The following is a 25,790-nucleotide window of genomic DNA, read 5'->3' on the forward strand; positions in this document are numbered from 1 at the left end:
ATTTGTTTTTTTCTTTACCAAATTCTAATAGAAAATGAGAGCGCCCGAAAAGGAAAGCCGAGCCGCCATTTTGAATCCTCATTCACGGCTGTAATGCAAATTGCTTCCTCCTCAGTATACAAGTGCATGTCCATGGCAGGAAAAAAATTTCTTTTTGCTGCCTATGCAGTCCCCTATTTATACAAAATTGAGTCATTCAGGATTCAGCCATGTTTTTGCTCGGTGTTTTTGCTCGACCAAAGTTATACAGTATTATGACCTTCATACTGCATCAGTAAAGCCATTTGGTGAAACTTTGAAGAAGAGTTTGTACTGGTTTAAAGTTTTTATCTAATGTAATATGTATTAGGATAACATGGTCCAAAATGGGCCTCATTAACTAATGAGATCAAACTGTTAGCAAGTTGGAGGTTTTTAGCTTTCTCCCGAAATGTTTTCTTTTATTTTGTCTTCCTCAGGGTAGTAAAACTCGCTTTCGCTGTGAGCACTGTCGTTATCACTATCCATGATGTAAAATTAATGCCATTTTGAATCCTCATTCACGACTGTAATGCAAATTGCCTTCTCAGTATACAAGTGCACTTCCATGGCAGGAAAAAAAACTACATTTTGCTGCCTATGTAGTACCCTATTTATACAAATAGGAGTCATTCAGGATTCAGCCATGTTTTTGCTCGGTGTTAGCAAATTACAGGTTTTTAGCTTTCTCCTGAAATGTTTTATTTTATTTCTTCTTCCTCAGGGTAGTAAAACTCGCTTTCACTGTGAAGACTGTCGTTATTGCTATCCTTGCTGTAAAATTAATGCTATTCTTCTGAGAAATGCTGGCAAAAAATTATAAGCTTTTTGATAATCTTATAACTAAATCTTTATAAAAAAAAAAGATAAATGTTGACAAAAAATGCTACTATGTTTGTTGTTGTGAACGAGCGAGTTGCCAGAGGTCCATAACCGGGGTCCATAACTGGGGTCCGTACCGTAAGATACAGACCCGCTCGCCAGCCAATCAGAGCGCAGGATTTGGACTGCAAAAAAAAAGTTTTTATTCCATGGAAACGGGCCCATATGTATAATTCCGATATTTCACTCTGATGACCTCACTCCCAGTGTTTTGTTGTGGAGTTCTAGACTTAGACAACCTTTATTGTCATTCAGTATGCAACAAGTGTACACCTAACAAAATTTCGTTGCAATTTGGCTCAGCACAGAAATAAATATGAAGTGTATTAAATTAAATTACGCAGCAGCAAAAATATTATAAAGTGCAATAGTATAAAGTGACCTGTGGAATTAGGAATGTTCAAGTTATACAACCCCGATTCCAAAAAAGTTGGGACACAGTACAAATTGTAAATAAAAACGGAATGCAATGATGTGGAAGTTTCAAAATTCCATATTTTATTCAGAATAGAACATAGATGGCATATCAAATGTTTAAACTGAGAAAATGTGTTATTTAAAGAGAAAAAATAGGTGATTTTAAATTTCATGACAACACATCTCAAAAAAGTTGGGACAAGGCCATGTTTACTACTGTGAGACATCCCCTTTTCTCTTTACAACAGTCTGTAAACGTCTGGGGACTGAGGAAACAAGTTGCTCAAGTTTAGGGATAGGAATGTTAATCCATTCTTGTCTAATGTAGGATTCTAGTTGCTCAACTGTCTTAGGTCTTTTTTTGTCGTATCTTCCACTTTATGGTGCGCCAAATGTTTTCTATGGGTGAAAGATCTGGACTGCAGGCTGGCCAGTTCAGTACCCGGACCCTTCTTCTACGCAGCCATGATGCTGTAATTGATGCAGTATGTGGTTTGGCATTGTCATGGTGGAAAATGCAAGGTCTTCCCTGAAAGAGATGTCGTCTGGATGGGAGCATATGTTGCTCTAGAACCTGGATATACCTTTCAGCATTGATGGTGTCTTTCCAGATGTGTAAGCTGCCCATGCCACAAGCACTAATGCAACCCCATATCATCAGAGATGCAGGCTTCTGAACTGAGCGCTGATAACAACTCAGGTCGTCCTTCTCCTCTTTAATCCGAATGACATGGTGTCCCTGATTTCCATAAAGAACTTCAAATTTTGATTCGTCTAACCACAGAACAGTTTTCCACTTTGCCACAGTCCATTTTAAATGAGCCTTGGCCCAGAGAAGACGTCTGCGCTTCTGGATCATGTTTAGATACGGCTTCTTCTTTGAACTATAGCTGGCAATGGCGGATGGCACGGTGAATTGTGTTCACAGATAATGTTCTCTGGAAATATTCCTGAGCCCATTTTGTGATTTCCAATACAGAAACATGCCTGTATGTGATGCACTGCCGTCTAAGGGCCCGAAGATCACAGGCACCCAGTATGGTTTTCCGGCCTTGACCCTTACACACAGAGATTCTTCCAGATTCTCTGAATCTTTTGATGATATTATGCACTGTAGATGATATGTTCAAACTCTTTGCAATTTTACACTGTCAAACTCCTTTCTGATATTGCTCCACTATTTGTCGGCGCAGAATTAGGGGGATTGATGATCCTCTTCCCATCTTTATTTCTGAGAGTCACTGCCACTCCAAGATGCTCTTTTAATACCCAATCATGTTAATGATCTATTGCCATTTGACCTAATGAGTTGCAATTTGGTCCTCCATCTGTTCCTTTTTTGTACCTTTAACTTTTCCAGCCTCTTATTGCCCTGTCCCAACTTTTTTGAGATGTGTTGCTGTCATGAAATTTCAAATGAGCCAATATTTGGCATGAAATTTCAAAATGTCTCACTTTCGACATTTGATATGGTGTCTATGTTCTATTGTGAATACAATATCAGTTTTTGAGATTTGTAAATTATTGCATTCCATTTTTATTTACAATTTGTACTTTGTCCCAACTTTTTTGGAATCGGGGTTGTAAATAGAAGTTTAGAATTTGGGTTTGGAGTTCAGCAGTCTGGTGACCTGGGGGGAAAAGCTGTTACAGAGCCTGGTGGTCCTGCACCTAATGCTGCGGAACCTCTTTCCAGAGGCCAGAGGGGAGAACAGTCTATAGTGAGGGTGTGAGGGGTCACTGATGATGTTTCTGGCTCGAGACATGCAGTGCCTTGGTGCAATGTTCTGAATGGAGGGAAGAGAAGTCCCAATGATTTTCTCTGCTGTCCTCGCCACTCTCCTCACATTCTTCCAGTCAGAGGCACTGCAGCCTCCACGCCACACAGAGATGCAGCTGGTTAGAATGCTGTCTATGGTTCTTCCGTAGAAATGTAGTGAGGATGGGCGGGGGCAGGTGAGATTTTCTCATCCTGCACAGGAAGTGCAGACATTGCTGTGCCTTCTTGACGAGTGACGCGGTGTTCATAGACCAGGTGAAGTTGTCTGTGATGTGCACTCCCAGGAACTTGGTGCTATTGACCACCTCCACGGCTGTGTTGATGAGAAGTGGAACATGGCTGGGTTGGTTTTTCCTGAAGTCAACAATGATCTCTCTAGTTTTGTCCACGTTCAGGATCAGGTTGTTTTCCCTCCACCAGCTGCTCCACCTCCTCTCTATAGGCCAGGTCGTTATCGTTCCTGATGAGGCCCACCACTGTTGTCATCCGCAAACTTCACAATGTGGTTGCTGGTAGCCCTGGGGACACAGTTGTGTCTCATCAGTGAGATCAGCAGAGGGCTCAGAACACAGCCCTGAGGGGAGCCTGTGCTGAGGGTGATGACGCTGGAGGTGTTCTGTCCGACCCGCACTGACTCTGGTCTTTCAGTGAGGAAGTCCAGCAGCCAGTTGCATAGGGGGGTGCTGAAACCCAGGGGACCCAGTTTGTTCACCAGATGCTGTGGAATGATTGTATTGAATGCTGAACTGAAGTCCAGGAACAGCATCCGCACATGAGTGTTGTTCTCCTCCAGGTGTGCAAGGCTCAGGTGAAGAGCGGAGGAGGTGGCGTCTTCAGTGGAGCGGTTTGGCCGGTAGGCAAACTGGAAGGGGTCGAATGTGGGAGGGAGCCTGGAGGTGATGTACTCCTTTACCAGCCTCTCAAAGCACTTCATCATAATGGGAGTGAGTGCAACAGGCCGGTAGTCATTAGGGGTGTCACGGTATGAAAATTTAACATGACGGTTATTGTGACCAAAATTATCGCGGTGTACGGTATTATCACGGTTATTTGAGTGGGCGTGGTTCAGGTTTTCAAGTTTGGACTGTGGACAAGTGGATCCTGACCACAGCTAGACACATTTTAAAATGCTAGCAGTGGGCGCACTTCGCAATAAAGATCATTATCAAAGTTTAACATTATTGACAGTCGGATACAACTGTTGTATTTTCCCTCGACCCGAAGTCATACGTTACTTCGTGTGTTTCACTGATCCATTTTCACTGTTTTGTGGCGAATGAAAGTTTAGCTGTGTAACTTAGCTTAGAATGGTGATGTTTACCTCAGAATAGCGCTAACAACAGCTAGTGCTAGATGCATTTTAAAACTGCTAGCAGTGGCCGTCTTTCGACAATAAAGATTATCATCAAGGTCTAACATTATTGACAGTCGGAAATAATTGTTTCATCTTCCCTCGTCAAAAGTCAAAAGTTACTTTGCGCATTTCAGCTAAAACATACACGTTAACCACCTTGCACTTGCTGTACAGATGCTGATGGTGGTCTCGCAGATGATAGATGCATTTTAAAACTGCTAGCAGTGGCCGTCTTTCGACAATAAAGATTATCATCAAGGTCTAACATTATTGACAGTTGGAAATAATTGTTTCATCTTCCCTCGTCAAAAGTCAAAAGTTACTTTGCGCATTTCAGCTAAAACAAGCATGTTAACCTACCTTGCACTTGCTGTACAGATGCTGATGATGGTCTCGCAGATGAGTCATTAGATTTGATGTATTGCTGCCTTTCGCTGACACCTTTTTTCTGCACACTCTACATGCAGGAGCACCGTCATCAACAAGTTGTCCCTCCGAATTTTTGAAATATCCAAAATATTTCCACACTTCCGATTTTATCTGCTTGGAAAGCGGATAGATGTCTTCATCTTGATGACCACCACAGTCTCCTCCTTCCGCCATGCTTGAACTTCGGACAGTGAGTGAGTGAACTTGAGTGGCGTCGGCGGGAAAACTCGCACGAAAGTTCAAAGTCTCGCGAAAATGGAAGCTATCGCGGTTTTGACACTCAGAAGGTTACGGTCACCGTCAAAATATTTTAGCGCGGTAACCGTGTACACCGGTAATCGTGACAGCCCTAGTAGTCATTGAGTGTGATATGAGGTTTTTTTGGCACTGGGATGATGGTGGCAGTCTTGAAACATGATGGGACTTTGGCTTGATCCAGTGAGGTGTTGAAGATGTCCGTTAGAACATGAGCCAGCTGGTCTGCACATTCCCTGAGCACCCGAACAGGAATATTATCGGGGCCCAGGGTCTTTTGTGTGTTGACTCTCCTCAGAGTCCTCTGCACCTCCGCTGTATCAAGTCAGAGTGTTTTTTCATCTTGATTGGGAACAGCTTTCACTGCAGGAGTGTTATTTAGTGCCTCAAACCTCCCAAAGAAGTTATTGAGTTTATTTAGGAAGTCTGTGTCATCACACTCAGGAGGGGCTATCCTGTAGTTTATGATAGCCCGTATGCCTTTCCATACATCCCTGGTGTTGGTGGTGTCATGGAAAAAGTCCTGGATTTTTTGACTATGAGCATGCTTTGCTAATCTGATGGCACGGTTCAAATTAGCTCTCGCTGTTCTCAGTGCCTTCTCATGTTAGGGTTTTGCTGGGATTCGAACCTGGTTCGTTGGTGTGATAATCCAGCAAACCCCCACGAGGCCACCAGGGGGATGTCTCAAGTGCAGAGGCGTGAGGCGGAAGTAGAAAAGTATCAAAAAGTTTATTTACAATATTTATAGTCCAAACAAAAATATAATCCAAAAAACGCTCAGAAGATGAAGGGAAAAATAAAATATCCAAAAGGTCAAAGTTAAATACAAAAGCAAAAAACTAGAAAAGAAAAGGCAAAATACCAACGCTCAGAAGATCAAAAAACAGTAAACACAAAGTCCAAAAAGCAAAGCAAAGTGCAAAACCAAAGAGACAACGGCAAGGAACACAGAACAGAGGTAACTGGAGCTAAACATAACAGCACAAAGACTCCGTGACAAGAGGACTGAACTCAGGGGGTATAAATACACAAAATAAATTGGAAACAGGTGACACTAATGAAAACAGGCAATCAACACCAACACAAAACACAGGACACAGTGGCGACCTCTAGAGGCCAAAACAAAGACAAAAAAACAGGAAATAACAGCGGCCTCTAGAGGCCAAAACAGTCCCAGTCCTAACAGGACCCCCCCCCCCCCCCCCCCCCCGGAGCTTCTTCTGACGTTCCCAGGGCGATCCGGATGGGCCGAATGGAAGTCCCAACACAGTTCTTTATCTAAGACGTCCCGAGCGGGAACCCAGCAGCACTCCTCAGGACCATAGCCCTCCCAGTCCACAAGATATTGCAGCCCGCCGCGGACCCGGCTGGAGTCAAGCAGGAGATGCACAGTGAACACAGTCTGACCCTGGAAGATGCGGGGGGGGGGGGGTCCTAGGGGCAGGGGCATGCGTGGACGTCAGTACGGGCCGCAACAGGGAAACATGGAATGTGGGATTGATCCTCAGAGTCCGGGGCAACTGGAGCCGGTAGGAGACAGGGTTCACCCTGCGCACCACCTTGAAGGGGCCAATGTAGCGAGGAGCAAGCTTGCGGTTCTCCACCCGCAGCGGAAGGTCCTTAGTGGACAGCCAAACCCGCTGCCCAGGGCGGAAAGCGTGGGCAGGTCTTCTATGGCGGTTGGCCTGAGTCTGGTTGGTTCTGGAGGTCTGGATGAGGGTCTTCCTGACCTTGCTCCAGGTCTTGCGACACCGTCTCACATATTGGTTGACCGAGGGCACCCCCGCGTCCTCCTCCTGGTCCGGGAACAAAGGTGGCTGGAACCCGAATTGGCACTGGAATGGCAACAGCTTGGTGGCCGATGACTGCAGGGTGTTGTGGGCGTACTCTGCCCATGGCAGCCAGGTGCTCCACGATGTTGGGTTATCCATAGCCAGGCCTCGCAGGGTGGTTTCCAGGTCCTGGTTGAGCCTCTCCGTCTGACCATTGGACTGTGGGTGAAACCCAGAGGAGAGGCTGGCAGTGGCTCCGATGACCTTGCAGAACCCGTGCCACACTCGGGAGGAGAACTGGGGCCCTCGGTCTGAGACGATGTCCTGTGGGAGACCAAAGACTCAGAAGACATGATTAAAAATAAGTTTGGCTGTTTCAAGAGCAGAAGGGAGTTTGCACAGTGGTATGAAGTGGCAGGCCTTCGAGAATCTGTCGACTATAACCAAAATGACAGTGTTACCTTGAGACTCAGGGAGACCCGTGATGAAATCGACTGCCACGTGGGACCAGGGACACCGGGGAATGGTCAGAGGATGCAGGAGACCCTGGGGACACTGTCGCGGGTTCTTGGTTCTGGTGCAGACCTCACAGGACAGGACAAATGACCTTACTTCCTTCTCCATGTTAGGCCACCAGAAACGTCTTTTCAGGAAGTCCAGGGTCCTCCGAGCTCCCGGGTGGGCGGTGAGAGGGGAAGAGTGACCCCACTGGAGAACCTTGGCCTGGGCTTGATGTGGGACGTACAAGAGGCCTGGTGGCCCCGTCCCAGGACTGGGGTCCTGGCGTTGGGCTCGTCGGACGGCCTCCTCAATACCCCAGCGGACAGGGGCCACAATCCGGGACACAGGGATAATAGGCCCAACTTCACTCTCCCTGTTAGTGGCAGAGAACAGCCTGGACAGTGCGTCAGGTTTGGTGTTCTTGGAGCCGGGGCGGTATGAGAGGGTGAAGTCAAACCGACTGAAAAACAGGGCCCACCTAGCCTGTCGTGGGTTCAGTCTCTTGGCTTCCTGGAGGTACTCCAGGTTCTTGTGGTCAGTCCAAACCAGGAATGGATGTTGCGCTCCCTCCAGCCAGTGCCTCCACTCCTCAAGGGCCAATTTGACCGCTAGCAGTTCTCGATCCCCCACATCGTACCGGGACTCCGCGGGACTCAGGCGGTGGGAGAAGTAAGCGCAGGGGTGCAGCTTTCCTTCCGAACGTTGAGAGAGCACCGCGCCGACACCACTGTCCAAGGCATCCACCTCCACGATGAATGATTGGGAGGTGTCTGGGAGGACCAGAATGGGTGCCGTGCAGAAGCGGTCCTTGAGGTCTTTGAACGCCTTTTCCGCCTGAGACCAGACATAAGATCCACCTGTCCCTTTGGTGAGGTCCGACATGGGTGCTGCTACAGAACTAAAGTTCCTGATAAACTTGCGGTAGAAGTTAGCAAATCCTAAGAACCGCTGAACCTCTTTGACAGACTTGGGAGTGGGCCAGTCCCGGACGGCCAGGGTCTTGGCTGGGTCCATTTGGAGTTGGCCTGTCCGTACAATAAAACCCAGAAAGGAGACCTCGGGAACATGAAATTCGCATTTCTGGGCCTTGGCGAACAGATTGTTCTGTAGCAGCCTCTGGAGAACCTGGTGGACATGGTGGCGGTGCTCCTGCATTGTCTTGGAAAAGATAAGGATGTCGTTGAGGTAGACAAAAACGTACAGGTTAATCATGTCCCTCAAGACGTCGTTGATTAGGGCCTGAAAAACAGCTGGTGCGTTGGTGAGTCCGAAGGGCATCGCCTGGTATTCGTAGTGCCCAGACGGGGTGTTAAAGGCAGTCTTCCACTCGTCTCCCTGTCGGATACGGATGAGGTGGTATGCGTTCCGTAGGTCCAACTTGGTGACGACGGTGGCGCCTTGGAGCAGGTCGAATGCTGTGGACATCAGCGGAAGGGGATATCGGTTGTGCACAGTGATCTTGTTCAGGCCCCTGTAGTCAATACATGGTCGGAGCCCCCCATCCTTCTTGCCGACAAAGAAGAAGCCGGCACCAGCAGGTGAGGTGGAGGGTCGAATGAACCCAGAGACCAGGGCGTCTTTGAGGTATTCCTCCATGGCCTTGCGTTCTGGCTGAGAGAGGGAAAACAGTCTGCCACGAGGAGGGGTAGTCCCAGGGAGCAAGTCGATGACACAGTCATAGGCACGGTGTGGAGGAAGAACGGCGGCCCTGCTCTTGCTGAAGACCTCCTTCAGGTCCCAGTACTCTGTGGGAACTTGAGATAACTCGGTGAGATCAGGAGGCTCGGCAGGAGACACAGGAGAGCTAGAGAGCAGACGAGGCATAGCAAGCAGGACCCCACTCCACAACCTGGCTAGTGATCCAGTCTATACGAGGGTTGTGGCGGGTAAGCCAAGGGAGATCTAGAATTACTGGGAACTCAGGTGAAGGAATCAAGTGCAGGGATATTTCTTCCTTGTGACCTTGAGACTGGAGAAGTAACTTGGGTGACTCTTCCATCACCTAACGCTTGGCCATCGAGGGCAGACACAGACAGTGGGACTTCAAGAGGTGCAGTCAGGACATTGATACTTTGGGCGAAGTGAATATCCATAAAGTTCCCAGCCGCCCCTGAGTCTACCAAAGCTTGACAAGAGTGGACAGACTCACCCCAGGAGATGGAGACCGGGATGTAGATTCCTTGGCCAGGGAGTCTGGGAGAGAGGGTAGGCCACGTCACAACCCTCCCTTGGCTGGACGGGGCGGTCCTTTTCCCGAGAGTTCAGGACATGATGCTCGGAAGTGACCAGGCTTGCCACAGTAGATGCAGCACTTGTCCCTCCTTCTGCGCTCCCTCTCAGATGCGGAGAGGTGAGTACGACCCACTTGCATGGGTTCTGGACAGTCACTGGAGGAGGTAGACGGGCTCCAGGTAGAGGTAGGGAGGCTGGGGGGGCTCAGGACTTGGCAGCGTTCTCTCATCCTGTTGTCCAGACGAGTAGAATGTGAGATGAGAGTTTCAAGGTCACTTGGGCATCCAATAGAGGCCAGGCCGTCCTTGATGGGGTCAGACAGACCATGGTGGAAGGCTGACACCAGGGCAGTTTCGTTCCATCCACTTACTGCTGCGAGCGTCTGGAACGAGATGGCGTAATCTGCGACGCTTCCTCCTTGCCGGATGGACATGAGCTTTCTCACTGCGTCGGTACTGATGTCCGCCTGGTTGAAGACCCGAAGCATCTCTTCAGTAAATAGTTCAAAATCAGAGCACTCGGGTCCCCGTCTCTGCCAGATAGCTGTTGCCCAAGCTCGTGCCTTACCAGCTAACAAGGTTATCACAAAGGCGATCTTGCGGCGATCCGTAGTGTAGGTGGTAGGCTGGAGCTCAAAGGTGAGTTGGCACTGGGTAAGGAACTCCCGGCACTCATCGTGCTTGCCGTCATACCTCTGTGGTGTAGGAAGGCTGGGTTCGTGAGGTGAAGGAGACAGTGTGGCGGGAGGCACTGAAGCAGGAACAGGAGCTAGATCAGGATGAGGAGATGCAGGCAGAGGTGTCAGCTGTGCCAGGGTTTTCCCAATTTGCTGAAGCAGTTCCTCGTGGCGAGCAAGGGCCTCACGTTGGCTGGTGAGCGTTCGTCCATGAGCGTCCGTGTTCGCTCCGAAGCGTGTCAAAGCTGCCATAATTCCCTGAAGGTTGGCCGGGTAGACAGTTGAAGCAGTCTCTGCTGAGTCGGTCATGACGGAGTCTTTGTTAGGGTTTTGCTAACATGATGCTAACTTCCGAGCATCATGTCCTGAACTCTCGGGAAAAGGACCGCCCCGTCCAGCCAAGGGATTCAAACCTGGTTCGTTGGTGTGATAATCCAGCAAACCCCCACTAGGCCACCAGGGGGATGACTCAAGTGCAGAGGCGTGAGGCGGAAGTAGAAAAGTATCAAAAAGTTTATTTACAATATTTACAGTCCAAACAAAAATATAATCCAAAAAACGCTCAGAAGATGAAGGGAAAAATAAAATATCCAAAAGGTCAAAGTTAAATACAAAAGCAAAAAACTAGAAAAGAAAAGGCAAAATATCAACGCTCAGAAGATCAAAAAACAGTAAACACAAAGTCCAAAAAGAAAAGCAAAGTGCAAAACCAAAGAGACAACGGCAAGGAACACAGAACAGAGGTAACTGGAGCTAAACATAACAGCACAAAGACTCCGTGACAAGAGGACTGAACTCAGGGGGTATAAATACACAAAATAAATTAGAAACAGGTGACACTAATGAAAACAGGCAATCAACACCAACACAAAACACAGGACACAGTGGCGACCTCTAGAGGCCAAAACAAACATAGACAAAAAAACAGGAAAAAACAGCGGCCTCTAGAGGCCAAAACAGTCCCAGTCCTAACACGTCACCAGACTTGAAGGCTAAGTTCCATGCCTTTAGCATTTTGCGTACTTCATAAGTCATCCAGGGCTTTTGGTTGGCCCGGGTGGTGATGCTCTATGTTGCTGACGTCCTCCATGCATTTATTGATCTAAGCTGACAGACATGGCATACTCATCTATGTTGTTTTGAACATTATAAGTGGCAGCTTCCTTGAACATGTCCCAGTCCGTGCATTCAAAACAGTCCTGTAGTGCCTCCATAGCCCCCTCAGACCACACCCTCACCTGCCTCACTGTCGGTTTCCCTCTGATCAGCAGGGGCTTGTATGCAGGGATCAGCATAACGGATAAATGGTCAGAAGAGCCAAGGTGGGGGCGGGGGGCTGCTTTGAATGCATCCTTCGTGTTGGTGTAGGCCATTTCTAATGTGTTCACTCCCCTGGTTGCATAATCTACATGCTGGTGAAAATGAGGGAAGACTGTCTTCATGTTGGCCTGGTTAACATCCCCAGCCACAATGAAAAAAGCCCTCAGTGTGCGCGGATTGCAGCTCACTGATGGTCCAGTAGAGAACACTCATAGCCTCCTTTGTGTTAGTGCTGGGGAGCAAGTACACAGCAGTGATGGAAACTAAAGTAAACTCCCTGGGCAGATAGAATGGTCTACAATTTACAGTTAGAAGCTCAATGTCTGGTGAGCAATGGCTCGAGACAAACTTAGCATTTTTACACCAGCTGTTATTGTTAGAAATACACAAACCACTCCCTCAGGATTTACCACTTAGTACGCAGCTCCTGTCGGCACGAAACATAGCTAGCCCCTCGATGCTAACAACATTGTCCGGGATTGAAGAGTTAAGCCATGTCTCTGTCAGAATTATAGCGCAGTAGTTCCTCAACTCTCGTTTTGATGTTAATTCCAGCTGCAGATGATGATCACATCAACCAATAGGCTCATAAGAAATAGAAGAAATATTTACACTTATTCACGTTCATCTTTTGGCTGGATTGAGTCAGAGTTTAAAAAAAAAAAAAGAAAGGCACCGCTGCTCATCAGTGTCACAGTTCTCAAGATTGAATTGAATCACTGCCCTGAATCATCCAAAGCACATAAAATCCATGTGCCATCTCGTAACAAGTTTTACCTTCAAATAGCCTCAACTACGGCTGATAGAGTTTATCCTGTTTCCAGTGGGCATTCCCACTGCAAAAGAGAAACCAATCGAAACTGAAAGAGTGAAAGTGATTTATTATTCCATTACCATGTGAATAGTCTTTTTATGAATGTGTAAGTGGGCACTCAGCGCTCCAACTCTGGTATGACTGAGTAAGGTGACAAGTTTTGTTTCGTATAATTTAGGTAATTAAAAAATATAATAGTATTTGGCAGTGGGCACATAGGAAAGTATAAAGTTTGTCAATATGTTTGTCGTGCTTATATGATAAAAACTCGCAAAGATATTTACCTAAATATATGACCACCTCATTCTAAATCTGCCGAGCTTTGCTGGCAAAACTCTCGACCCTAGAGGGTTAAGAGACAGCCAGATCACTGGGTTCTTTGCTTTGGTCATAACCTACACCTGGCTATCAACAAGATTGTAGGCCTCAAAGACTCTATATACCATGCAAATCTTCATCTCCCAATCCAGAAATTGATATATGATGAACCCGATGAAGTGAACATGATTAAGTGAACCACTTCTGTCAACAGCAGCAAGTCATTTGTACTACTTTAGCAGAAAATGGAAACAGGTGGCACCTTATGCCCATTGATGCCAACTGGAGACTCTGGTTGGTCCTGGCCCCTCTGTACACCTTTATAGATTCCCTGAGATGGAGAAAACGACACCACAATCTCCTTTGTCATCCCTATAATGTGGAAGATAATGACACATTTACAGGACACTGACACAGATTATGCTTGCTCACAACATGAAGTCTGAGATAAGGAAAAATTTGGAAAATGGATATGCAGATGAGCAGCTACAAACACTTCTCAATACAGCAGCCTTTTTGATCCAAGGTTCAAGAACACTTTGTAACAAGAGGAAATTAACACCATGCTGGACTCAACCACAAGTGGAGTGCATTTATCCTGAAGAACAAGCAATCTCCTTTAAAGTCCAGTCAGTTTATTTGTATAGTGCTTTTAACAATGGACATTATCACAAAGCAGCTTTACAGAAACACAGACATTAAACATATTAACTAATTTTATCCCTTATACATTTATCCCTGATAATGAGCAAGCTTGAGGTGATGGTAGCAAGGAAAAACTCCTTCAGACGACATGAAGACAAAACCTTGAGAGGAACCAGACTCGAAAGGGAACCCATCCTCATTTGGGTGATAAGATGGCATGATTTCATAAATAACTCACTTCTATACGTGTGTCCTATATGGTCAGGTAGTTGCAGTTTTATAACCAGGAAATTCATTATAGTTTTATCATGAAGTCTGTTTTGAAGAAGTTATCAACTGTTCATTGATGGAGACTTGAATGCAAAACTGTTCATGACAAGTGCAGTCCTAAAGTTACCATGGCAATTTTAGTCCTCAGCCGTTATGGTAAAACTGTCAGTGTCTAGAGCCATCTTCCAAGTGTATCTTTCGACTGCCCATATGGGACCATCTTCCAACAGGAGCAATGTGATGAGACTCCAGCCAGAAGTAGGGCAGCAGGATGGATCAGGCAAGTCCAAAGAGCAAGAGGGGCCAGCACCACTGGTGTCTCAAGGTTGACATGTAACTCGACAGAGAGGTGAGGAGAAAAGAGATTGTTAGGAATGCCTGTGGTCATATAATGGTTAAGAACAGCGTACATTGAGTGCAAGCAGGGACTCCGGCAAGATTGACAGCATAACTAAAAGGTAGAGCCAGAAGGTAACACAGACATGAGGGAGCCTTGGGACATAAAGCAGCTAGCCCCTCCATCGTCAACAAACCTGAGTGAACGGGTGAGAGTGAGGCGAGACAGCATACAGACATCCCAGTTTACTAAAACATTCTATGCCTGAGAACCCTCCAGATTTACTCCTTTACCTAATAAAACACAATTAACAGCAGGCTTGACTAAATGGATATATTTTCCAGCCTAGACTTAAACACTGAGACTGTGTCCAAGTCCCGAACACTACTTGGAAGACTATTCCATAAATGTGGGGCTTTGTAAAAAAAAAAAAATAAAAAAAAAAAAAAGGCTTTGACCCCTGATGTAGCCTTCACTCTTTGAGGTACCAACAGATAGCCTGCACCTTTTGAGCAAAGTAGGCATGGTGGGTCATACAGGACCAGGAGTTCGCTCAGGTACTGTGATGCAAGACCATTGAATGCTTTTATAGGTCAATAGTTGTATTTTATAATCAATACAACATTTGATTTGAAGCACTGTAAATGAGAGAAAATGGTCAGATGTGGCAGGGAGGAATGAAAGTGATGCCCAGAAAGGCCAAATGAAAGTAATGCCTGATGAAAAACCTTCTCATGAAGTACATGGGGACAAGGGTATGGCAGAGATTCCTTCTCATGAAAACCCACTTGCCTGGTGGCAAATGCATTGACTCAAGTTTCCCCATCCTCACAAAACTTGCCAGATGCTTCCTATGTATCCCTGCCTCAAGCATAGACAGAGTATGTCTTTACTAGTGCTAGCCTTATCTGCAACTCCCAGTGGTCCAGACTATCAGGTGAAAACTCTGGATACACTTGTGTTCCTGTCCAAAATATCTACAGTGAGCAAAAGAGCCTCCAAAACACTAAATACTTCAGAGACAGACTTTAACAGACAAAAGTGGAGAGTATATTTAAGTTGTGTCCCAGGCAAAATTTTTAACCCTCTGGGGTCTGAGGGTATTTTCTGGCACTAATGATTTTGGCATGATCTGATGTCAATTTCAACAAATCTATGCAGTATTTTTAGTCATGTTACCTTTTTTTTGTATTCGGCACAAATTCAACTACAGTAATACCTCTGTAATATGTACTGTATGTCATGATTGTACTTTAAAAAAAAGTTTTAGAACTGTGTTGGAATGTGTGGAAAAAACATTACCTTGCCCATTGTGGCGAACCATTTTGAGGTGATTAAACACTTGAGGTGATTCTGTTCAGTCTTAGGAATGTATCCATCCATCTTCTACCACTTATCCGGATCCGGATCATGGGGGTAGCAGCCTAAGCAGAGCAGCCCAGACTTCCCTCTCCCCGGCCACCTCCACCAGCTCTTCCGGGGGAATACCAAGGTGTTCCCAGACTAACCGAGAGATGTAATCTCTCCAGCATGTCCTGGGTCTGCCCTGGGGTCTCCTCCCGGTAGGGCATGCCCAGAAAACCTCCCTTAGGATGCCCCCTGGACGCCTCCTAACAAGGTGCCCGAACCACTTCAACTGACTCCTTTCGATGAGGAATGTATCTTAGGAATGCATCAAACACAAAAACTTAAGGGTTGACTGCGTTTCAGATTTTTCAAGTGTAGGTCATAAAAAGAATTTTCTGACACCAATTATTTTTTAGTGGACTGAAAGCTACTGAATTTGAATCAGACTTCCAATTTTGTTAGGTTTTTTTAATAGAACAATTAATGAATTTAGGATCATGTGGCCTGAAATTCTCCACTATTTTTTCCTGCTTCAACATGACCCAATTCAAGATGCGTCATGCATCACGTGGTGGGCTTTCCCTATTCGCGCAAGGCATTGTGGGATACAAATTTGAAACAGGAGAGAAAAATGGAGGACATGAGTGTGCAAATGAAACGTGAAAGACCGACTACAGTAACGGAAAGCGAGAAGAAAAGATGTTATGTTGCAAAGGAGACACAGGACCAAACTAATAAACATTGGCAGTCAGTGAGCACCTTGGTGTGACCAGTTGTTTGTTTAGTGACCATATGATGCAATGGTCAGTGCACAGTCAAGGTAAACCTATAGATGGCAATAATGCAACATCGGCTGCCAGCTGCCGTAAAACCCAGAAGGTAAACCTGCGCATGTGTGCACCGGCTTCCTCTGTCTGCTTGACTGCGCAAAGTGAGCGATTTCATGCACATTATTTGCTAGGGAATCCCCTCAAATTAAATAACTTCCCAGCCCCAGGATGGCCTGATATTTTGTGAGATATTACAGAAATAAACATATCACAATGACCAAAGGGGGAACTAAATTTCACAGATTTGATTGATTGAATTTACTAAATAAAAATCAATGAATGTAAATACATACAAACAATTGTAAATGCATTAAAAATACATGGATGACACAAAGTGAAAACACTTATTTCCATTGTGGTCCATAAAATCAAGTGACAAAATGAAGGGAAAATATAGAATGCGAAATTAAAATAAAGAAAAATATGGTAAACTGACTGACACATTTTATCTTGTTTACGGTGGGTGTTCCCACCATGAAAAAGAAACCAATTGAAACTGAGAGTGAAAGTGATTTATCCTGTTATCGTGTGAATAGTCTTTTATGAATGCGTAAGTAGGAACTCAGTGCTCCTACTAAGGTATGACTGAGTAAGGTGACAAGTTTTATGATTCATCTAATTTAGGTAATTTAAAAAAAATCTGTTTGGCAGTGGTCACACAGGAAAGTGTAAAGTATAAAGTTTATCAATGCTTGTATGATGATAACTCCAAGATATTAATCTAAATACATGATCTCCTCCTTCTAAACCTGCCGAGCTTTGCCAGCGAAGCTCTTGACCCCAGGAGACTCATTAAAATTTGAGGAGTCTCCAGAAACTGTGTGGACTAGGCTAATAAGTTCAGAGTTTAGTCTGTTGATCGTTTTGAAAAGCCTGAGGGTTTTGGTTTTATTTTTATTTTATTTATTTTTATATTCTGAGCCTGAATGAGAAATAAATCCACGTTACACAGTCCCTGTTTTCACGTCAAACACTCCAGTGTTTAAACAATACAACTTTTGATGTATCTTTTGTGTGAAATATTTATTTATTGCTTGCATTGGTACCCGACTGTTACAGTTACCATTCTACCATACCAGGTCCCATATGGAACCCAAAATTTTGGTACCAAATCAACTCTCTTCACACCATTGCAGGTTTTCAAAATGTAATTGGGCCAATAGACTGTGCACACAGGCATAAAATCAGTTCAGAAGTTGTTTACCATATATGGAAATTAGATGAATTTCTTTGTAAATGTGTGTGGCCGTGCATGAGCAGTTTTTAATGTGTCGGATTTATCAAAGTTTATTGTGCACCACTGCGCATGCGTGCATAATACATGGCAATTTTCTTGTGCATACTGGTGGTTCTTACATGCAACTAGAAATTGTTCTACACATACTTTTGATTAATGAGACCCCACATTTGTTTTTTTGCTGTGTATTGCATGCCTTTGATTCAACTTTCGAATTGCTTCCGCAGTGTCCTATCAAGGTTTGGGATTAAATAAGTGTATTTTTAAAACGTAATTGTCTCCATTGTAGTCCTTGGTTTCCATTTCCTTACTTGGGCAGCAATGAGGATGCACCCACTGGTGTTGGAAAAATACATGTTATACAAGTGATGGGATGAGGCAGAGAGAAACCCTGGTGTTAAAACTTTGAAAGGATTCTGGCATTGTTAGTGTTGTCCTGTGCCAGTAGAAAGGGTTTTCTGTTCTCTCTGCAGCAACAAAACATTGTTCTCGCTCCAGCATTGGCACTGGCCTCACTGTCTCACTGCTCCTGTAGTGCCTTGCTGGAGGAGGGAATGGGTACAGTGGAGCATTATTTCAGGGGAATTTCATTGGTAATTCTGAACAGTTTGCTTTTTGATGATTGAAGATGGTCATTCATATTGTTTTGACAGGGGAAACAATTCTGATAAACTTGCTGAGATTGTTCACCATGGCAATGACAGGAACGAGCCTTTAAAAGTTACCTCACAAAGTTATTAAACTAAATGGTTATAAACGTTTGGTAATCCCTTAGGGTGTGATTCTCCCATTTGCACGCAAGTACTTTGTGTGCTTCCAGTTAGGCATATTTGAGTTACATTTATTCACCAGTACACGTTCTGATCATGCCCAGAGTACTTAACTTCAGAATGAAGGTGGCCTCATAAAAGAAGCACAATTTAATTAAAATAGTGACAACTACATGCGTTTTGGCTCTCAAGAAAACCTTGAATATGGACTTCTGCATTTACCATGTGAATGTCCTTGAAATCCGTTCAAACCATAAACCAGACTCTGATTTTGAAAATAAATGCACAGGGAGAGCTTAACTATATTACAGATTGCTTCAGAGGAAGGCATCAGTTTCTGTATTTGGCATTAAATCAAAAGTAAATATACCAAGTGATACATGTGCTGGGTCTGTGAATGCAGGTAGGTATGTGAATGAGTATGATGACTGTGCCTGGAAAGCTGTTCATTCAGTATTAATGACTATTTCTTTTACAGCAGGCAGGCCTAGGAACATATAGTGAAGTTTTTCCACAAAGTACATCCACAAAGCTTAAATGTCCAGTGAACACAGATGTTCTGTACTGCTTTTTGGACATGAACTAAATGATTTATACCCTCCTCTCCCGAAGGTCGCCTTGGATTCACCCATCCAGGAGGAGACAGCCCTTTGCCTATAAATGGTGCGTAGATTATTTTATTGCTTTATTGAACTAGCAGCCCCATGCAAGCAGGTGGATTGACTGGTCCAGCGAACTCAGTGTTGACAGAGTCGGCAAGGTTAACAGTATGTTTGTACCTAGGAAGCATTTTCCCAGTGTTTTAGTGCTATTCATTTTTGCAAAAAAAAAAAGTGGGGGGTGCGAGACCATGCTCGTTAGACCATGCTCCCTCAGCTAAACCTTACTTGCCTAGATTCAAGACATCTGCTGCTACAAATATTTGTAATTTCTTAGCCTTGCCTCATGATGGAGAGTTAGCTGAAAGCTACCCATTTCTTCATGTCATGAAGGGCATTTTAAGAAAGCTAATACTTCTGTAACTGTTCCTCTTATGTATGGTATAACATTCTTTATTCTATCAACATTCACTGAATATGAGCAATCATGTGCTTTTGATTGGCTACTCTACTACTAGGCTATCAGCTCGTATACCATGAGTAGAGAAAAACAAAATGGCAAAACATGTTGCTGAACCAACCGAGGACGAAATACAAACTCCTGCTTGAAAACAAAACCCCAAAAAATACACAAAAAAAGCAACTAAATATGGAATTTTTTGATGGTAATGTATTTTTATTTTTCAAGAATTATAATGACGTTTTTCACAAATTGCAACTGTCATTTCACTGGTTTGTTTATATTCGAAGCAGAAAGATTTGGTCAGATGTTTTGTATGAAGTTTTTATTTATCAAATTTGCCAAAACTAAAAGGGCTGTTTCTTAAAATCCAGTGAATGTGGATGTAATTTATTCCACTCAATCTCATCATACATGGCTTATAGCCAACTCGATGCTACAGGTCTTGTTGGTTATCAGCTCATGTACAACTCGATTCCATGGAAAAACTGTTAGAGATGAGCACTGCTGATTTTGATTTATTTATTTATTCTATGATTTCACTCAGTTAGCAGCAGCTCTTGGCATTTTGAGCATGTATGATCAACATTGCTTATAAAATATCACAATTGGAACAGTGTCAATTAGTGAAATGTAGAGAAGAAAAAAAGATTTTGGATTTTTCTGCAATTGTTTAAGCAGGTACTGTATAGTACTCACTAGGGCTCCGATTAGCACATACCTGATGTGCATGATTGAAACCAGTTGGTATTGGAGCTGTTGATTTGTATATATTGTATATGATGAATTATGAAGCAATACAGGGACATGTAGCATCTCAAAGGATTTTGGCTATGTTGCTAGGAGAATCCACTGGTGGGCCAAAAAGTTGTATATAGTTTCTTGCCCGTGTGAGCTCATGAGCATAGGTATATATTTATTAACTAGAAACTGCAGTCAGAACATGAAGTGATGAATGTATCAGTGTCCATGATGACTATGTGGCAGTTGTTAAAATGTGACCATTTTTGTGCATCTGTAAATTGATGCATTATTGAGAACAACAGTGCAATTTGCTGGAAGTGGTAGTGTATGGATCATATGACTGTTAATGAGCCATTTTTAAACTGCTGTATGATATTACTTAGAACATTACACTGTTCAGCCATAACATTAAATCCACCTGCCTAATATTGCAAAGGTCTCTCTTGTGCTGCTAAAACAACTCTAACCTGTTGAGACATGGACTCCACAAGACCTCTGAAGGTGTGCTGTGTATCTGACACCAAGACTTTTGCAGCAGATCTTTCATAACTTGCAAGTTGTGAAGTGGGGCCTCCGTGGATCAGACTTGCTTGTCCAGCACATCCCACTGAAGTGAGATCTTGGGAATTTGGAGGCCAGTTCAACACCTTGAACTCAGTCATTTTCCTCAAACCATTGCTGAACAATTTTTGCAGTGTGGCAGGGGGCATTATCCTGCTGAAAGAGGCCACTGCCATTTGGGAATTCGGTTGCCATGAAGAGGTGTACTTGGTCTGCAACAGTGTTTAGGTAGGTGGAATGTGTCAAAGTAACATCCACAAGAATGCCAGGACTCAAGGTTTCCAAGCAGAACATTACCTAGTGCATCACACCATCTCTACAAGCTTGCCTTCTTCCCATAGTGCATCTTGGTGCCATCTTTTCCCCAGGTAAGCGACACACATGCACCTGGCTATCTACATGACATATAAGAAAACATGACCCATCAGACCAGGCCACCTTCTTCCATTACTCCATGGTCCAGTTCTGATGCTCATGTGCCCACTGTAGGCACTTTTGGCAGTGGACAGGAGTCAGCATGGAGACACTGAGCAGTCTGTGGCTGCACGTTCCCATACTGTACATAGCAAACTGTGATGCATGGTTTGTTCTGATACCTTTCTGTCATAGCCAGCATTAACTCTTTCAGCAGTATGTGTTACAATAGCTTTTCTGTGGGATTGGACCATATGGGCTAGCCTTTGTGCCCCATGCGAATCAGTGAGTCTTTGACACCCATGACTCAGTCACAGGTTCACCAGTTGTCCTTCTTGGACCACTTTTGGTAGGTACTAACCACTGCACACTGGGAACACCTTACAAGACCTGCCATTTTGGGGATGCTCTGACCCGGTCATCTAGCAATCACAATTTGGCCCTTGTCAAAGTCGCTCAGATCCATGCACTTGCCCCTGAACTGTTTCCTGCTTCCAGTACATCATCTTCGAGAGTTGACTGGTCATGTGTTGCCTAAAATATCCCATCCCTTGACAGGTGCCATTCTAATGAGATAATCAATGTTTAGTTCACCTGTTGGTGGCTTTAATGTTGTGGCTGATAGCTATATATTGAAGCTGTTGAGCACTAATATGTTCAGGAAGCATACAACAAAAAATAAATATCCTGTGATGAGTTGTGGTCCATCATGACCATGCAATAAATGCATGTTTGTTTAATTACGTAGCATTAAAGGAGAACTGAAGTCATTTTTAAACTTGCTTTGTTTCCTTAACGTGTTATTCAATTATGTTTTCGGTTTTAGTAACCTTATATCGTGACTCGTATTGGCAACTAATTGCAATTAAATATTATACGTATCGATCTATTCGATTTTTAGCCATGTTGAATTTAGTTTGTTTGGTCCACAGCAGGCGTCACTCATCTGTGCGATCTTCATGAGACTTGTGCAAGACTTCGAAACATGACGTGTCAGCCAGGTGTCAGTGCCGCCATTTTGAAAACTGTTTTCCAAATGAAATATTGCACAAAAACGAGTTTAAATGACGATTACTGCCTACTTTTTTTTTTTTCAAACTTTCCTGATTGCTATCAAAACAAACCAGACTTCCAGCTTGATTACATCAGCATGCGAAAGCGGGCACGTGAGTCTTTTGACAATGTTGGCAGATGTTGGTCACTTTGATTTCCGCTGTACGTTTTACTTCCGTCCTACGATGTCTCGCACAGGTCTCAACAAATCTCATTTACAGCCATTGCTTTGACATATGGACTGATATATATTACAAAGCATATTTCAAACACTCATAACTTGCTATAGGCATGACAAAATAGCTATCAAAAATGCATTCCTATATTTAATAAAATGTGAAGTAGAATTTTGATGATACATTTGCCTTCAGTTCCCCTTTAATTATCAGCCAAATTGGCATGAAAGTGTGTGGGGTGGGTTTCCCCCCCTTAGTGGATTAATAAATAACCCCCTTAGGTGGATTTAATAATGATCGTAATTTTTGTCATGGGTTGAAATATACTTGGAGATGCTCCATACGCCTAGAGGCACTGCACAAGTATAACCTGTGTGTGAGAAACACTGAAGTGTTTATGTACAACCCCGATTCCAAAAAAGTTGGGACAAAGTACAAATTGTAAATAAAAACGGAATGCAATAATTTACAAATCTCAAAAACTGATATTGTATTCACAATAGAACATAGACAACATATCAAATGTCGAAAGTGAGACATTTTGAAATTTCATGCCAAATATTGGCTCATTTGAAATTTCATGACAGCAACACATCTCAAAAAAGTTGGGACGGGGCAATAAGAGGCTGGAAAAGTTAAAGGTACAAAAAAAGGAACAGCTGGAGGACCAAATTGCAACTCATTAGGTCAAATGGCAATAGGTCATTAACATGACTGGGTATAAAAAGAGCATCTTGGAGTGGCAGCGGCTCTCAGAAGTAAAGATGGGAAGAGGATCACCAATCCCCCTAATTCTGCGCCGACAAATAGTGGAGCAATATCAGAAAGGAGTTCGACAGTGTAAAATTGCAGAGAGTTTGAACATATCATCTACAGTGCATAATATCATCAAAAGATTCAGAGAATCTGGAAGAATCTCTGTGCATAAGGGTCAAGGCCAGAAAACCATACTGGGTGCCCATGATCTTCGGGCCCTTAGACGGCACTGCATCACATACAGGCATGCTTCTGTATTGGAAAACACAAAATGGGCTCAGGAATATTTCCAGAGAACATTATCTGTGAACACAATTCACCGTGCCATCCGCCGTTGCCAGCTAAAACTCTATAGTTCAAAGAAGAAGCCGTATCTAAACATGATCCGGAAACGCAGACGTCTTCTCTGGGCCAAGGCTCATGTAAAATGGACTGTGCCAAAGTGGAAAACTATTCTGTGGTCAGACGAATCAAAATTTGAAATTCTTTATGAAAATCAGGGACGCCGTGTCATTCGGGCTAAAGAGGAGAAGGACGACCCAAGTTGTTATCAGCGCTCAGTTCAGAAGCCTGCATCTCTGATGGTATGGGGTTGCATTAGTGTGTGTGGCATGGGCAGCTTACACATCTGGAAAGACACCATCAGTGCTGAAAGGTATATCCAGGTTCTAGAGCAACATGTGCTCCCATCCAGACGACGTCTCTTTCAGGGAAGACCTTGCATTTTCCAACGTGACAATGCCAAACCACATACGGCATCAATTACAGCATCATGGCTGCGTAGAAGAAGGGCCCGGGTACTGAACTGGCCAGCCTGCAGTCCAGATCTTTCACCCATAGAAAACATTTGGCGCATCATAAAACGGAATAGGGCGGCACGGTGGTGTAGTGGTTAGCGCTGTCGCCTCACAGCAAGAAGGTCCTGGGTTCGAGCCCCATGGCCGGCGAGGGCCTTTCTGTGTGGAGTTTGCATGTTCTCCCCGTGTCCGCGTGGGTTTCCTCCGGGTGCTCCGGTTTCCCCCACAGTCCAAAGACATGCAGATTAGGTTAACTGGTGACTCTAAATTGACCGTAGGTGTGAGTGTGAGTGGTTGTCTGTGTCTGTGTCTATGTGTCAGCCCTGTGATGACCTGGCGACTTGTCCAGGGTGTACCCCGCCTTTCGCCCGTAGTCAGCTGGGATAGGCTCCAGCTTGCCTGCGACCCTGTAGAAGGATAAAGCGGCTAGAGATAATGAGATGAGATGAGATAAAACGGAATATACGACAAAAAAGACCTAAGACAGTTGAGCGACTAGAATCCTACATTAGACAAGAATGGGTTAACATTCCTATCCCTAAACTTGAGCAACTTGTCTCCTCAGTCCCCAGACGTTTACAGACTGTTGTAAAGAGAAAAGGGGATGTCTCACAGTGGTAAACATGGCCTTGTCCCAACTTTTTTGAGATGTTGTCATGAAATTTAAAATTACCTAATTTTTCTCTTTAAATGATACATTTTCTCAGTTTAAACATTTGATATGTCATCTGTGTTAAATTCTGAATAAAATATGGAATTTTGAAACTTCCACATCATTGCGTTCCGTTTTTATTTACAATTTGTACTTTTTCCCAACTTTTTTGGAATCGGGGTTGTAGTTTGGCATGCATATTGCTCCATCATATTCTTTGTGATGCTTTCAATAAAAGATAATGTAAAGAATATAGACCATTTTAATCTGTAGTATAGGTAAAGTCGAGGAAACAAAAAATTTTTTCATTACCTTACATGTGCTCTTATTCTACATGCAGCAAGGAATTATGGGAGGCGACGAGGTAAAGAACTTTTTTTTTAAATTAAATAAGCAGAAAGGGATCATAAACTGTTACTGAGCAGTGTAAAAATGATGGCCGTGCTAATGAATGCATGATGTAGGAAAAAATATGCATGTGCAGTGTTTATCTCCATTTGTGACTGTGTGACTCTTTTGAATTTCTTGTACCTTATTTCCCTAATTTAACCAAAAATAATTGAAAATAGAATTTGTCTTGCTTTTATTTATTTATTTATTTATTTATTTATATTTTTGGAGATGGCAAATGTACACATCTTCAGCAACCCCTTTTTTCTGGTAAGGGTGGCAGTGGATCTGTAGTCAATCCTGGGAGCATTGGGTGTGTGGCCAGGAATACATACAGATGCATATGTAGTCTTTAGAATTTGTGGCCTGCATTCTGTCATAAATGTAGCAAGCCCAGAAGCACCCAGCATAGTATAATAGTAACAGCTGTAGGCATAAACATGAGTCCCAGCTAGGAATTCAGCAAGCATTTTTATTAAGCTTAAGGAAATTGCTGAAGTAATATTAAACATTTGTGATGAAACACAAATCTGTTTACAGGTCATGGGGGGGGGGGGATACTCAAAGTGCACTTTTTTAAAATTTATTATTATTTTTTTTTTAATTGCCTGCCTCTTTGTAGTTCTTGGGTCTGAAAATAATTTGCTTTTCATGTGTTTCACTGGTACTTAACTTTTACATAGCTCTCAGAATAACCTGACGGGTACTGATCTCCTAAGTGGTTCTTTTCCAGGTCACTCATCCTTGTTCCCAATGGAGGATGGTTTTCCAGATGAGGAGAGGGCGGAGCAGAGCCTGCCTGGTCTAGGCTCTCCCCATTGCTTCCCACATCAAAATGGAGAGCGAGTGGAACGTTACTCACGCAAGGTCTTTGTGGGTGGTCTTCCCCCAGATATAGATGAAGGTATTAACCCATTTAAGTAACAATTGGAAAATGTAACCCAACAATGAGAAGCTGAGCATGTTTTTATATGTGGTGTC

At 43.9% G+C, this 25,790-nt stretch overlaps 1 protein-coding gene across 4 annotated transcripts in view; it reads left to right on the top strand.

The window, feature by feature from the left end:
* The window catches only part of cpeb4b (cytoplasmic polyadenylation element binding protein 4b), a 153,185-nt gene that overhangs the window by 87,783 nt on the left and 39,612 nt on the right, over positions 1–25,790 (top strand). For all 4 annotated transcript variants that reach the window (XR_009655739.1, XR_009655740.1, XM_060935904.1 and 1 more), the window contains 2 exons: positions 18,820–18,870; positions 25,543–25,713. Coding sequence is in view for 2 of the 4 variants with exons in the window: in XM_060935904.1 (XP_060791887.1) it covers positions 18,820–18,870; positions 25,543–25,713 (222 nt within the window). In the remaining 2 variants the exon portion in view is untranslated. The remainder of the gene's footprint in view (positions 1–18,819; positions 18,871–25,542; positions 25,714–25,790) is intronic.

Source organism: Neoarius graeffei, chromosome 12 (genome assembly GCF_027579695.1).
Source record: "Neoarius graeffei isolate fNeoGra1 chromosome 12, fNeoGra1.pri, whole genome shotgun sequence".
In the NCBI taxonomy this organism is placed as follows: domain Eukaryota; kingdom Metazoa; phylum Chordata; class Actinopteri; order Siluriformes; family Ariidae; genus Neoarius; species Neoarius graeffei.